Genomic DNA, 16,496 nt, shown 5'->3' with positions numbered 1-16,496 from the left:
GAACTGCTGAATAAGTACGCCAAGAAGGGAAACCAAAGAGAAAAGCAGTAAAAGAAGCTTTCTCACTATTTTGGAAGTATTATACTTTCAAATAATGTATCAAAGGAAACAAATCATCAGTTTTGTCTAAAACGTTCAAGGTTATTATTATCAGGATTGTAAACTATGAATATGTATAGATTAAATTTATGGTGAATAAAATTTGCGTAAATAACAATATTTTTAGTTTTTACTTCTGTATCTCATGAAGCTTAAAATTAGCACATTGCTTTTACTTAATATCAGTTACTGTTATAAATAATCAGATATCTTTCCAAACAATCCTTCCTAAAACATGTTTGTATATTTAAAAGTTATGCCTGTGATTTTGTTCAGTGCTCCTGATTATGAATCTCTGAATAAAAAACAATATAATGTTAAAAAGATCTCATTTATTATTAACTAAAGTACCAGAGCTAGGGACATAGCTCAGTATTGGAGTGCTTGACTAGCTTGTGTGAGGCTTTGCATTCTATCCTCAGTACTACAGTAAAGAAGAAAAGGAGGGAGGAAAAAGCGAGAACTCGCTATATATAAATATAATACCTATAAATTTTTTTTTGATTTTTCGAGACAGGGTTTCTCTGTAGCTTTTGGTTCCTGTCCTGGAACTAGCTCTTGTAGACCAGGCTGGCCTCGAACTCACAGAGATCCGCCTGCCTCTGCCTCCCGAGTGCTGGGATTAAAGGCGTGTGCCACCACCGCCCGGCTTATAATACCTATAGAAGAAACTAATAATCACTATTTGGGATCAATATTTAAAAAGCTTAAAACTTTATTTATTTATTTATTTATTTATTTATTTATTTATTTATTTATTTATTTATTATGTTTACAATATTCTGTCTACATGTATGCCTGCAGGCCAGAAGAGGGCACCAGACTTCATTGTAGATGGTTGTGAGCCACCATGTGGTTGCTGGGAATTGAACTCAAGACCTTTGGAAGAGCAGGCAATATTCTTAACCGCTGAGCCATCTCTCCAGCCCCAAAACTTTAACTTAATGATATGAAAAAAAGTAGGCGATTCATCATTCAGAGCTAAAAATATTAGAAAATATTAAATTCTGGAAGTTAATATATAAATTCCATCTTAGCTAAAATATAAAGCTATGTTACAGTTTCAAAAAATGTTTTAATGTTTAACTGGGAGGAAAAGTTCATAAAGATAAAAATGCCTATGTGTGTATGTGCATGTATGAAGATTGCCATTGGAGGCAGTAGTATTTTAGATATGACCAGAAACAGGTTGATCAGTGCTGTTAGCCATAGCCCTGGTCAGTAAGTAACTCCTAGTTGTTTCTTTTAGATCTCAGGACAGGTTCAGTTGTTTAGTACTGTACTATGTCATCCATTTGGCTTTCTCCTTTACCTAACTTCTTGAATGGCACTTATCCTTGAATTTCCATGAAAAGGAAAAGTGCCTAAATAAGAGAAATTCTTCACTATGAGATTTCATTTTTTTTAGTTCTCATAGATCAACTAACCAACTTAAACTGCAGCCATTTTTCACCCCACAATGAAAAGAAATAAAGAAAATGCTCAGCTTTTCTGGTAATCAAGGAAATGTGAATTAAAGCAAGCATAAAGAGCTTGCTTCCTCCTCTCTGGCAAAGATGAGAAAGAGTAGTCATTGTGGCACAGGAAAGGGTATTCAGATTCTCCAGTACCTGTGTGAATTTTTAAAATGTGTCTGGCAATATGGATAGCCAAAGCATTGTCGCAAATACCTTGACGTAGCAACTCCCACCTAGGAATTCTCTCCTAGCACTTAATCAGAGTTGTTTTCAAGCCTTAAGTACATGGGGGAATTAAAAAAAACACAATTTTATTTTGTAATAAACTTTTTGAAGAATCTGACTTGACATTTAAGTATGACATGTAAACACCTTATATAAATATGGTAATGTTTCATTTGCATAAAACACCACTAAGATCCTAATGACAAAATCAAATGTTCATTAAAGTTCTGTGTGCTCAGTCATCTACCAAGTATTAGATTGAAATGTGTTGAAAGTATAAACTGGTTTTTAGGACTTTATACTCTTGGGGCTATGTAGGGTGTGATGGTGTACATTTGTTCTTTGCATACCCAATAGGTGTAGCTGTAGTCATTGGGGAAAGCAGTGGACACAACCAGACTGATTTGAGTCCTGTCCCCGTCACTCTATCCAATAACTAGATTTACTTGAGAACCAAAATACCAACTTAAAGTATGAAAGGAGATCTGATAGACTGCTTTCCATGAAATCTCATAATACTACTGTGTGGGTACCTTGACTTTGCATTCCAGGAATTTCTGTTTCTCAATATTTTACCTGCAATAATTGTATTAAAACTTGACCTAGAGAATTTTAAAATACTTTAGAAGCATTATGAAATTATTAGCTGTTAATATTTGAGTAATTTTCAGCAAGTCCAGTGTTTTATCCCATGCTTTTTCAGACCCAGGCCAGCTGGCCTTAGTGGGTTCCTGATAGAACATCCCCATTGTCTCAGTGTGTGGGTGCACCCCTCGCGGTCCTGAGTTCCTTGCTCGTGCTCTCTCTCCTTCTGCTCCTGATTTGGACCTTGAGATTTCTGTCCGGTGCTCCAATGTGGGTCTCTGTCTCTGTCTCCTTTCATCGTCTGATGAAGGTTAATATTCAGGAGGATGCCTATATGTTTGTCTTTGGATTCACCTTCTTATTTAGCTTCTCTAGGATGGCGAATTATAGGCTCAATGTCCTTTATTTATGGCTAGAAACCAAATATGAGTGAGTACATCCCATGTTCCTCTTTTTGGGTCTGACTTACCTCACTCAGGATAGTGTTTTCTATTTCCATCCATTTGTATGCAAAATTCAAGAAGTCCTTGTTTTTTACTGCTGAGTAATACTCTAATATGTATATAGTCCATACTTTCTTCATCCATTTGAGAACTCAAGAACAATGGCAATGGGTTTTTGATACTACTGCACGTACTGGCTTTGGGGGAGCCTAGGCAGTTTGGATGCTCACCTTACTAGACCTGGATTGAGGTGGGTGGTCCTTGGACTTCCCACACGTCAGGGAACCCTGATTGCTCTTCGAGCTGATGAGGGAGGGAGACTTGATCGGGGGAGGGGGAGGGAAATGGGAGGCGGTGGCGGGGAGGAGGCAGAAATCTTTAATAAATAAATTAATTAATTAAAAAATATTTGAGTAATTTTAATACAAGTAATCTTGCATGAGTTTCATATATGTATCTGTATGTTGGTATGTGCATAGGTTGCATAAAGCCTTAAATTTATGATGCAGACTGTAGTTTACTAGCAATTAAAAGCTGGCAGTCATGAGGGAGATTTCTTTGTAGAAGGGAATGGAATGGAAATTTGAATTAAGGTATGTTTTAGATATGAAAAACAGTATTACAAGAGTATATACCAGGAAGAGAAAATGGCATGTTAAGATCCGCCTATGTACAGTTTGATTTCCTTAAAATGTCAATGGGCAGATTAGATCAAAGTATTCTTACTTACAGGGTGAGAAATTGAGAATTATTAAGATGAGAAATTGAGAATTAATTTTAGGGCAAGGTAGTAACAGGATATTACCATCACATCAGTGTGTTAGAATGTGTCTGTAGTAATTGGTTTGGATAATGGAAGGTATAATAAATTTTGTACTGGCTTATTTTTTCCTTTCACAGAATGTAATTTAAATTTCCCATTATTGATGATAACTATTAAAAATATTGTTTAAAAAACCTTTGTATTCTTAAAACACTACATTACTTAACATAGAAAATTTGGTAATTTAATTCAAAAATTATACCCACCACCTCTAGAGTTGCTCTCTTCTGAGACTTATTACTACAATATTGTGTTGTTTGATATTTCTGTTAGCTTAATCTCCCTAAAAGTTCCTTTTTCTGTAGATTTTCAACAGGTGGTTATAATTGTGTGTGCTTTTCATGGAAAGAGTGGAAGATTTAAATAATTCACAATCATCAGTAGTCAGTCAACACCCAACAATGATGTGTTCACTTAGAATGCTGTCTTGGAAATTTATCTTTTCTAATTTTCTTTTTCACATTTCTCTGCAGTATGGATGGAGCAGATCTGTGTTTTGAAATCGTAAAGCGAGCTGATGCTGGTTTTGTGTACAGTGAAGCTGTAGCCAGGTATGTAATCTGCATATACTTCCCAGAAGTAAAGTGGAAGGAAGAGACAGAATTTATCATGAAATTATAAGAAGTAACCAGCTCTCCTGTCTGCAAGCACATTGCTGGGGCCTCTGCAGATAACTTAGCTGCTTCAGTATGTATGTATGGTAGAAGCTCACAGTATCTGGAAATATGAAATGAATGCCAAACCCTGTATCTGCTAGCATGGCTTTGCTTTTGCACACAAATGCTTTTTTTTATTTTACCCATTCCTGGTGTCTTTCTACAAAGAGTGGTTTGGTAGCCCAGGAACCACGTAGAATTATGCTTGAAGGTTTTTCAAATTGTACCTCTTTGGCTCTGCATTTTCCTTTTCCTTTTAAGTGATTTTCAGATTATTATGTGGCCAGTTAATATAAGGAGAGCACAGAAGAACAAGAGGAGCAAAAATAAAAGCACCATTTTTCTGCTGAATCTGTTGCTTCAGGTCTCTCAACCAAAGCAATGACTGTTACACTAAGTGGAGCAGTAGTCATAAAAACCTAATGACTCAAAAGAGAAGTAAATATGAAAAATGATAGTAGCTATGCATGCACTGCACCACTAGCTTATAGACTTAAAGCAATACAGCTTTCTGCTTTGGTTGCATTCAGTCCCAGCATATTATGCACTGGCAGGTTACTGATTTGATACATGACCTAGAGAATACCTCCTCAGTCGCTGGCCACATTATGGTGAAGGGTTAAGACTCACAAACCTACAAGGATTTAGTAAACTGTTTTATCATTTGAAAAACAGTTACATTGAGTGATTATAACTTTCCTATCATTCGTTTTCTAACTATAGCATCCTAGAAGGGCATAGTTAGAAACAGCTGTATAACTACCTTAATACAACTTGTAGCCCTGTATGGATTGGCTGAGGAGCAAGAGGCCCCAGTGTAGAGGATGAAGTGAATGTGAACAAGAATATGCGCAGTGTGGCATAGTTGCTGCTTTTGTGCTCCTGGAGCTGGGAAAAAGAAGCAAGAGAAGACTTACTATGTTAGCTATACTATTTGCTTGTATCACTGACATATGATAGAATGAAAACTAAATATCCTCCTGTGTATCATGCTCTCTAAAGCATGTTCTAGTTGTTTTCAAATCCCTCTCTTCTATTTTTGAGCTTATATTACAATTTTTAAATTGTCATCATTGGTTGTGCTTCCAAAAAGTGTAACTCCAGTGTTATCTTGATTTTTCTTGTGCCATTGTTGTCAAATACCTTATTAAGGTAAATGGAACTATCAGAGTTTTGTGTATACACACACACACACACACCTTTCTTTTTTTATTTATTTATTATGTATACAATATTCTGTCTGTGTGTATGTCTGCAGGCCAGAAGAGGGCACCAGACCCCATTACAGATGGTTGTGAGCCACCATGTGGTTGCTGGGAATTGAACTCAGGACCTTTGGAAGAGCAGGCAATGCTCTTAACCGCTGAGCCATCTCTCCAGCCCCCCCCCCCCACATTTCTTAAAGAATTCAAAGAAATTTTTATATTTTTTAATCACTCAGCATTGACCTGGACCTAGGACCTCTTGCATGCTGGTCAAGTGCTCTACCCATACCCTCTAGTGGCCTTTGTACAGTTATTAAAAACAACATAAAGTAAGAAAAATCAAAATTTTCATTCTTTGAACTCCCTCAGTAAAGATGATTTTTTTTTCCTTTTTGAAGTACAGTAACACTGGAGCACCCGGCATACATGGTGGCCACTACTTTTCCTCTCATCTCTAGATTTTGGTAACTCTTTGGTTTTCTTTTAACTTCAATCCTGGCTTTACAGTTGGTCTGTGTCTTGATATAGACATGTGGAGGTGATGTCATGCAATTAAGTGACTTCTGGGCTCTCTCAATCTTGAGACTTATAGAAAAAGTAGATGTTTGTGTATATGTCAAGATAAAAGCTTATTGATTTTTTTAAAACCCACTTATATTTGCTGTTAAATGGTGGTTTATGAAAGGATCTCTTCAGAATGGAGCAGAAAAGAACAGCAGTGGGACCAGTAAGTGACATCGCTCAGAAATGTTTGGGCACAACTTATTAAAGTCTCTTCTTCTCTAACAAGGAAAAGGGAAGCAGGGAGACTCAGGTGGCATCATTAGCTGTGTTCCCTCTTATGCCAGATGTAGAAAGTCTTCTCATGGTGTGTAGTGTTTTGCCAAGTGACTTTTCACTTTCCTTTCTTCTCTCTAGTTCTGTGATTTACTATTAGAAAATTCAGCTGTATGGGTATTCTAGTGAGTACCTGCAAGACTTAAAGACTCAAATAATCAAATGGCTAAAGCTATTTTTCTGTAACTGGCTGAATTTCAAGAAGAGTAGCACGATATGGCGCAGAGCACACATCTGTGTAGTGCTTATTTAGTACAGTATAACACAGCCCAGTTAGTGACTGTCTCTATCCTTTCGGTGCTAATGAGTTGTAGAATAGGCTAACATCGGGCTACCGACTCCAACTCTTAAAATCACAGCTATTTCTTTCCTAGTGCCAAGCTTTGCTAACTGATTTGAAGGATGAAGACAATCAAAACCCCATCTGAAGCAGGGAGAGACCTGGATTATCAAGGGCTCCCCACATCACTTCTTCCCACGTTAGCTAACAATGCACCTCTGGTCTAGAATAAATTCTCTTTTCAGGGCTAGTGGATTCCACACGCTTCAGAGAGCATTTCATTATGAAACATCTTTGTTTTATACCTGAGAATGTTAGTTGGCTTATATTACCTTGTCTGTGAAGCTGTCCACACCTCAAATATTCCTGGTTCTGTTTACCATAGATAATCTTTAGCTAGGAACATATCAGAGGTCAGATCTCTTCTGCCCGGCAGATATTTAGACTTTTAAACCCAATGTTGACCACAGGAGTAAGCTGAGTCATCTCTTGTTACCCGCCATCTTTACCCTCAGAATATCTCCTCCTAGATCAGTGGTTCTCAACCTTCAGAATGCTGCAACCCATTAATATAGCTCCCCCCAACCATAAAATTAATTTCATTGCTACTTCATAATTTTGCAGCTGTTATGAATCATATTGTAAATATTTTGTGAAGATAGAGGTTTACCAAAGGGGTCACAACCCACAGATTGAGAACCATTTTTTTTGTGGTTGTTTTTCGAGTCAGGGTTTCTCTGTGGCTTTGGAGCCTGTCCTGAAACTAGCTCTTGTAGACCAGGCTGGCCTCGAACTCACAGAGATCCGCCTGCCTCTGCCTCCCGAGTGCTGGGACTAAAAGCGTGCGCCACCACAGCCCAGCTGAGAACCATTGTTTTAGAGGAAGTAAATGAGCTGTTGGACAGTTCTTTTTTGTATAGAGTTATCATTTTTTCTCATTCTTCAGGAAGGTTAGGGAAAATATATGTATTTCTAAGGTTTTCTAAAAATATGGACTGTGGTAATGCATGAAGTAAAGGTTTTTTGGTTGAAACTTGGGTCAGCAACTCTCTGCCATGTGCAGCCTTAGATGACCCTGACTAAGAGGTTGAAGGTTATTAGTTTAGATGTGCAACCATTTGTAGAGGAAAAAAATCTTCCTCTCCCCTTATATGACCTAGAGATTCTGCTATATATACAGATTTGGATCAAATGATAAGTTATCCTCTTTTCTAGCAGCTGAGCATTAAATCCAGAACTCTGTACATGTTAAGCAAACCCTCTGCTACTGAGCTTCATCTAGCCAAATAATGAAGTGTGGTGACAATCACATTTTAAAATGCTCATTCGTTGAGTTTCCTTTGGCTTTTTAAAGCTAGAAGATAAGAATTTTATTTAGGCTGAAAATAATTTAGGTGGCTATCTTAGTACTATGTATCTAAAATAATCGGCTCTTGTGAGTACATGTCCACCCTGCCTAATTTAAATCCTCCACTTTGACATCTGGATTGGCATTTAAGACTGACTAAATAATAACTATAATAATAGTGACTTTGCTGCAAGTTTCAAGCCACTTTGACATTTGTTGTTAGGCACAGCTCCTCCAAGGTCTGCTTTGAATGAGTAAAAGTCCCCAGTGGTAGGTTAAGTCACCCTGACTTAAACCAAACTTAATTGTAGGCTACACTGGCCTGGACAAAGCCCTTTATGTCTCTTCTCACAGTAAGAACTGCTTAGGACCCAGGTATTGAGAGACGATCCGTACAGGACAGACGATCCGTACTGGTTTACTTTTAAGTTTGGATTGTTTTCTCCTCTACTCTTATTTTTTAAAGGGAAACTTGTAATCTATTATAATACATAAAATAACCCGTATGTTTACTAGAGGGATATTTGTATGAGCATGTTAGACCGTAGTGTATCAAAGGAAACTTGATAGAAATCTTTCAGTTATAAAGCAGGAAAACTTTTTGTTTTAATGTTACACATACCTGTAAGGTCTTTTGTGAGTACTCTAATTTAAATTGTTTAGTTTTATTTTATTTAGTTTATTTTGTGAAAACACAATCAAGTTTAATAAACACTGTATGATAAAGTGTTGAAATCGAGTACTTCTGTACAGTGCCTGCTTGAGATGCAAAGGGAGGGCATCTCTGTCTTGCCTTAGTTTGACTTCCCCATTCTGTACTTTATGGTGCTATAAAATGGATGTGTAGTCGGTAGAAACTACACTTCCGGTTTTCCTGGTTTAGTGATATGCAGTGTGATATAGCTAATGCTAATGTTTTGAGTATACTTAAGGCAAGCTAAGCTTAGATTCTAATGGTTGGTAATAAGTTAGGGTGCATTTTCAGCTTCAGATGATCTCATCCAGATATAAACCCATAACTACAGGAACTTGTCTTACTCTGTTACTAGTTGACCGTGTTAAAACTTTTTTAAAAACATTAATTCTTCCTCTGTTCTTCACCTGTACCCAGTGGAAGCCCCTGCAGACCCCAGCTGTTTAGAAATAGCTTTGCTTTGTTCAAGAGTACCCTCAGCTAAAGCCTGATTACGTTACAAAGAGAAATCCCATATAGAGCTTCTGTAGCGTCTCCTTATGGCTAAATAGACACAAGGCCAAGGCCGAGAGCTGCTTTGAGTGGCTGACTGAAGGCCATGACCCCTTTAGTCGGAATCATTCTGATAGCTACAAGCAGTTTTCTTCATAGCAATCCAGTTGGGCTAAAGAGAGTTAACCAAGATATTGGAGGGTTTATATATACGTGTGTGTGTGTGTGTGTGTGTGTGTGTGTGTGTGTGTGTGTGTGTGTGTGTGTGTATTATTTTAGGCTTGCCTCTTTAGTGTGTTTATTGCTGTTTATTGATTATGTGGCATTCTTTTGACTTAGCTCAGAAGAACATTCTGTTTCTTGAAGGACATAGTTTGTCAACTTTTTTATTAAGTCTCACTGTCTTATTCAGTCAAATGAAAGATGTTTGTGACTAGCTGATATAAAGATGGGGATTATAAAGTAGAGACATTATATATGAACTTTTACACTGCAAGATTTTACAGTTTGGGATTTCTCTTGTTTTTTCCAGCCATTACATGAGACAGATACTGGAAGCTCTGCGCTACTGTCATGATAATAACATAATTCACAGGGATGTGAAGGTAAGTCAGTAAGTAAGGGAAGAGAAAACCATTTTCGAAAAATTAACCATATGCTTAAACTTATCATTTATTTTTCTATAACTTTTCTACAACCATATTTCTGTCTTTCAAGTAAAGCTGAAGTATTGTAAACTGAGAAAACAATAATAGGAGACAAGAATAGTGCCAAAGTAGCAGATACCCCAAACCAAAAGCTATTTATTAGATTAGAGCCAAGGGAGAAAGTTGCTTGGAATCAGAATCATCTTCATGGTCTTTGCCAACTTCACCACCCTTACTTTGCAGCATCATTGTTATTTGTGAGGTAGTAAAAATCAATTTCAAAAAAGAAAGGAATGCTGAAATAAGCCAATTCATTGCCTTCTGACTTCTTAGAAGCATACCTATCAGCACAAAATAATTAAAAACAGTACCTAAGGCTAGAAGAGACTTAGGGTAGGTTATGAATCATATCAAAGAAGATAGAACTAGTGGGCTGAAAAAACCTCTCACTAGAAGTCTGTATTAACATGATAAAATATTAAAATAAAAATAGAATCAAAACTCCAATAGTATTATTAACTAGCCTGAGTATCTTGATGAACAGGGGGACTGGGTCAACTGTCACTGTGGATATCATTTTATTTTAACATTCCATGTTAAAGTGGCACATGGATGTAAGCTGAATAAAGGACAACTACTGGATTTTGATAGGACCCAAGTAGCTACCATATATCCTAAAAATAAAACATAGTTTACTTCGTAACTATTGGCATATGTGGGGACTCTGTAATCCAGCCCTGTGGTGGTTCGCATGGCATTTTCAAATGTCATGCTATAAAGCTTTGACCCTACAGTTTTCACAGCACTCTAATAGCCATCCAGTATGTACCTTATTCTTTGAGCACCAAGTTACTAGAGCACAAGGAGTCTAAGATACGTAAAATATCCTTGAATTACAATGATATCAAAATAGGCAGTGTTGTTCTGGTTAGGTCTTTGTTTGAAATGCGTTGTAAAGTCTAAATAGAGGGTTACCTCTAGTCAGAATGTTCCTATGCCCTTCGAAAATTCTCCCATTAATCATAATGCTGATGTCACAAGTATCTTTCTTTCTCTGTTCATCTAGTTGCAGAAGAAATTGGCAATAGTAAGAGTTCTCATTTGGCTTACTATTAAAAATCATAGAAGCCTTTTCTTGTTGTCATTTCTGACTCATGATATTTCTGATGTTGGTTTCATGGAGTCTGCTCAGTAGACACATAGTGCCTCAGGAGCAAAAGTTTCTTATAATTGCAGGTCCCTCATGAAAGCTCCCCATGTCCTATTTGGGGAAGATCATGCTTCTTTATCCTCAGATGTCTTAAATGCCAGCAGTAAAACAGAAGGCTGCAATACTACAGCCAAGGATAGTCTTTGAGCCAGGACTGAGAAGAACCCTGCAGCTTAGGGACTTGGGCCCAGGGAGCAAGGGAATGATCAAGGAAGTGCTGAACATGGCTGCAGCCCACTGCTCTTTCCTTTCCACCTCCTGCTGCTGCTCAGGCTCACCCCTTCTCTTCTGTTTGGTGCTGTCAGGCAGCTAGTTTTGAAACACAGCAGGAAGTCACAGTTCTAGATAGAATGCACTTTGTACTCTTAGAATATCAGTGAGGTTGTTATTTTTTCTTCCTGTTCCATCTTTGTATTGAGTTAATGAGAAGTCTCAGTCTCTGTCATCACTGTCACAAAACACAGAATCAGGCCATAAAGGAGCTTGGTGGGTTTTCTCACTCATTCCTGGTACCTTCTAACACTTTTAACTACCAGAAAGTCTCTGAGATCTCTCTAGCCCTAGGCTATGCTTTCATGCTTAGCTGTGTTGGCCCTGGCCTATCTAACCTTCAGCATGCACAGAGGTGATTCCTTCCTTCTGGGCATATTTTTAAACGCCTTAATCTTTGGTATATTTTAAATGGTTAAAGAAATTAGATAGAAGTTACTAGTGGAAATTCTTGTTGCTAAAAGTTGAGTACCCTCATGAGCAATTCCAAAACCATCTAATTCAATGTAAGAACAACAAATGAAAACCAATGTAAAATGTACAAAATACCCATTAGTGCAAATTAGTTGTGCAATATCTTTTTGTTCATTCTTTTCAAATGTGGAGATCTGACATCAATACTGTCATTATGAAAATTTGACACTAAACAACCCAATAGATACATACATAATACTTTTATTTTTTAGTCTTCAGTTATGCAAAGAGTAAGAATTGTAGAAAATTGTCTATTGCTGTGATAAAACACCATAACCAAGGCAACTCTTAAAGGAAGCATTTAATTAGGAGCTTGCTTACAGTTTCAGAGGGTCAGTCCATAATCATCATGGCAGGAAGTAGACAGGCATGGTGCTGGAACAGTAGCTAAGCTTTAGATCCTGATGCATAGGCAGCAAGCAGAGAGAGAAAAACTGGGCCTGGCATGGGCTTTAAAATCCTCAAAGCCCACCCCCAATGACACACCTCCTCCAACAAGGCCACACCACTTAATCTTTCTCAAATCATTCACCAACTAGGGACCAAGCATTCAAACGTGAGCCTGTTGGGGGCAGGGCAGGTTCTAATTCAAACCACCACAAAATTAAGCAGGAAAAATTGTCAATAGAGTGTTGCAGTATGCGGTTCTTTTACATTTAATGAATACAAAAAAGTGAATATATACAGAGTAAAATTTTTCTTGTTATATATACACATATAAGACAAATATTTTACTCTCTAAAATACATACAAGAAAAATAGTCTGGAAACTTAAAATTTGTAAAACACAGCGTTAGTTATGTAACAACATTGTGTGTGAAACTGTTTGCTCAACAATTTTATTTTGTGTGAATTCTGTCTTTGACAGAATAAATTTTTGTAAATATTATATTACAAGTTATGATTATGTGTAATACTTCTAATAATATAATCAGATTTTGATGGGTCATGGTAATTGATATAATGGGAACTAAACCAAACAAAGCATGAAAGTAGTTATATTTGACTTCATTTTCTAGTTTAGCATCTGTTTACATATTCCATAAATATCTGATTCACATGAAATGCAAGCCCTGAAAGTATGACGGTGTCAGAGAAGAGACTAAGGGACACATCTTATTACATACTGCTGGAGTCCGACCACATGTCAACACTAAGTGACTTTGAACAACAGCTGACATCATTTCTCCCTGTACAGTTTGGTTAGAGATAGACTGGAACTGCTCACCTCTGTCACCCAGACTTGGCCAAGGTCATGGGGCCAGCGCACAGAGGCCTCAGTCAGTCTGCTGACATCTCAGCTCAGGTAACCAGAACTAGAGAGCTGACTAGGTCTTCTTCCTTCTCTCATAGCCAACACTTCCTGCACTCTTTTCATGTGGCCCTATCTCCAGAAGGACAGTTCCTCGCTTCTTCAAAGGAATGGAAGTTGCCAGGCCTGTAGATGCCTAGATCCCAATTCCGTCTCCTGTGTTGCACCTTTAGCATTTGATTGAATTATAAAAAAAGTTCATGGAATTAGTATGAGTTCCAGGGAAAGAAATATAATTGTCTTTAGTGGGGTCTGTTTTGTTTGTTTGTCTTGGTTTCTTTGGTTTGGTTTGGTTAGGTTTTGGGTTTTAGAGACAGGGTCTAATAATTGCTCTAACTGGTCTTGAACTTGCTGTGTAGTTGAGGTTGGCTTCCTGACTACTACCTTAAGTGCTGATATTACAGAAATGTAATCCCATCATGTCTAGTTTAGCCACATCTTTTTTATTTTTTGAAGTATACAAGAGTAAAAGAAGTTTTGGTGTGTGATCTTTATAGACAGGCAAACCAATTTTTAGAGAGGTGATAAGTATCATTAAGAGACAGCATCAGATGGTTTCCTGAAGGCAGTCTTGAATGAAAGGGTAGTTGTATGAGGACAAGGGAATATTTCACAGAGAAGGAACAGTGTGTGCAAAGGCCTGAAAGTAGTTTTATACTGGGTTATATTAAATTAGTTTCTTTTTCTGAGGAACATGCCATGTAATTTTTAGGAAGCACTTAAAAACCTACTAAAGAAGGAAATAGAGAAGTAATTCTCAGACTGCAAATTAAGAAATCACTAGACGAAAGCCCCATATTTCAGATGTCAGGGAGACTCAGCAGAGGACTTGCAGTGTGTTGGCCTCTATACTCAGGTACCATTATGTTGATGGTGCCTGAAATATGGGCATTTTGTATGAGTGAATGAATAGTCAGTTTACTTCTTTGACATTGTTGAATTGGGTATATTTTCTTAAGATATTCATCCAAGGGATACTTTTCAAGCACCTACTGTCCTAGAACCTGGCGCTACACCAGTGTACAAGACAGTCAAAGCCCTCGTGGGACTGCTATTATAATACAGAGAGATAACAAGTCATTGTGCTGAAAGAAGTAAACTGGCAGTTCAGAAACTGAGAGGCACTCAGGAGACAGAAGCAGGCAGATCCCTTTGAGTTTGAAGCCAGCCAGATCTATAGAGTGAGTTCCAGGACAGCCAGGGCTATGCAGACAAACCCTGTCTCAGAGAAGGAGAGGGAAAGAGAGAGAGAGAGAGAGAGACAGAGACAGAGACAGACAGAGACAGACAGAGAGACAGAGACAGACAGAGAGACAGAGACAGAGAGAGACAGAGAGACAGAGAGGGAGGGGATAAGAGGAAGAGGGGGATGCAGGAGAAGGAGCTACAGGCTTAAATAAAGTTGTCAAAGCAGACACGTTGAGATGTCATGGCACCCAAGCAGAGACTTGAAGAAACTAGAGGAAGTATGCTGAGCCGATACCTAAGAGTAAAGACATGAACACAAGTGTCCTGCTTGGACAAGCAGCATGGAAGTCACTAAGGCTCAGGCAGAGTGATCAAAAATCAGAAGAGACTGGATTTGATTGTGCTCGGCTCAGAGCAGAGTAGGAGCATTGCAAGTGGCCAAAAAGAAAAGAAAATACAAAGAGCACTTAGATTGCAGCTGTGCTTTGAAGGTTGTATCAAGAGAATTTCCTAATACTTTAGTAACTTACCTAAACTTAGTGAGATTCAAGTGCTTGTTCTAGTGAGTGATCCTGGTTGCTTGTCTTTGTTAGATCTCAGGACATCCATATAGCCAGAAAGCCTTCAGCTGTGCCCTCTCGCATGCAATGCCAATATATTTCACACAACTAATGATTTCAATTTCCACTTGGTTTATTATGTTATTATTTTATTATTTTTACCACTAAAGGAGCCTATCCAGAATTTTTTTGCATCCAAGTCAGTGGTGTGTGTGTGTGTGTGTGTGTGTGTGTGTGTGTGTGTAGGTGTATATTTTGATTTCTACAGTTAAAATGTTTTGTTTGTTTACATCCTTTTTAGTTAATGAAGCCAATAAAGACCACGGCAATACTTTATTTACATGAGAGAACTTTAGACCCACTCTTTCTCCCTCCCTCCCTTCCTCCCTCCCTCCCTCCCTCTCTCCCTCCCCTCTCCTCCTCCCCTCCCTCCCCCTTTCCTTTCTCCTTCCTCATCCCTGCCTTATCTGATTATCTAAAAGTGGTAGATTTTATATTGATTAATCATACTTTTTCCTCTCCTTAGTGAGTGTTTCCTTTGGAAATCATAATTAAGTTGAAAAGAAGTGTTTTGGTTAGATTTGAGTATATAGTACCACATAACCGTAGTGGAAGCTGCTTGCTTTGGAGAAGCAGTTTCTCAAGAAGTTGTATTTTTAATTTTTTTTTATAAATTTAAGAAGCCATGTCATGATAATGAAGGATATCCCAGCAGTCATACTAGTAAGACTGGGAATTTCACACTTAGTGTGGGAAGCTGTCTAGGATATTGTAGTATGCTTAAGCAGTACTCTGGCCTTTGTTCATTAAAGACCAGTAACATCTCCAGCCCTCCAGGATGCGGCAACCAGAAATGTCTCCTGAGGAATAAAACTGCCCCCTGTTAAGACCCATTGTTGTAATATTACATTGCTTGTGGTTTGCCTCCTTGTGGGCACTGAAGCTTGCATGTTCTGTTTTTTTCTCTTGCCATCTTCTTCCCTTTAATTCTTTATCTTGTGAAAGGTCAGGGAAATTTCCATTGTGATTCAGTGATATTGCGCCCCCCCCCCTTAGTCTTCTTATCCCTAAATTCAAAATACTTTGGAGGAAAATCAGACCATTGTCAAGGTCAGTGCAGTTCCTGGCTCCTTGGTTGACTCTGGGAGAGCTGGCCCGCTTCTCTCAGCTCCCCTGAATCCCAAAGCATTGCCTGGGTTTGCAGAGACATGGCACTTTTCAGCCCTCTGTGTCTCTCACTCAGGTGCAGCTTTAGGAATTGAAGTCGAAGAAAAGCAGCTGTCGAGCATGCAGACTGCTTGCCAAGCACAACCACTCTCCATTCTGAGCAGGGCCTGGCCCAGGAGGTTTGGGAGCTCGGTTTTTAGTTCTCAAAACTGCTAGCCTCAGTTGCACATACACTCAGCCTAAGGCCTCCTGCCTCAGTCTTTCTGCCTGTGCTTCCTCGGTGGTTTCCTTTGCAGCCTGTGTCAGCACGTCTGACTGCTCTTTGGTCCCCTTCTGTTCTCAGTTCTCCTTTCACCTGCTGAGTGCCTGACTTTATTAGAAATGTACGTTCTTCACATTTACAATAACCAGGACTTGCCATAGCAGTGCTGACTTCTTGAAATATCCCTTCCTCTTGTGCTCACTCGCTAACATTTCCTTTACATCAGCTACCACAACTCCAAAAGCCCCCGTGTTGTATTCTC

General features: G+C 38.4%; 1 protein-coding gene across 22 annotated transcripts in view; it reads left to right on the top strand.

Annotated features, from left to right (window-relative positions):
• Window positions 1–16,496, top strand: part of Cask (calcium/calmodulin dependent serine protein kinase) — a 337,725-nt gene that overhangs the window by 166,857 nt on the left and 154,372 nt on the right. For all 22 annotated transcript variants that reach the window (XM_075958471.1, XM_075958466.1, XM_075958473.1 and 19 more), the window contains exons 4-5: window positions 4,106–4,183; window positions 9,677–9,749. In XM_075958471.1, coding sequence (XP_075814586.1) covers window positions 4,106–4,183; window positions 9,677–9,749 — 151 coding nt within the window. The remainder of the gene's footprint in view (window positions 1–4,105; window positions 4,184–9,676; window positions 9,750–16,496) is intronic.

This window comes from Microtus pennsylvanicus, chromosome X (genome assembly GCF_037038515.1).
Source record: "Microtus pennsylvanicus isolate mMicPen1 chromosome X, mMicPen1.hap1, whole genome shotgun sequence".
Lineage (NCBI taxonomy): Eukaryota > Metazoa > Chordata > Mammalia > Rodentia > Cricetidae > Microtus > Microtus pennsylvanicus.
The sequence above is the reverse complement of the archived record's forward strand: the minus strand, read 5'-3'. Positions and strand labels throughout refer to the sequence as shown.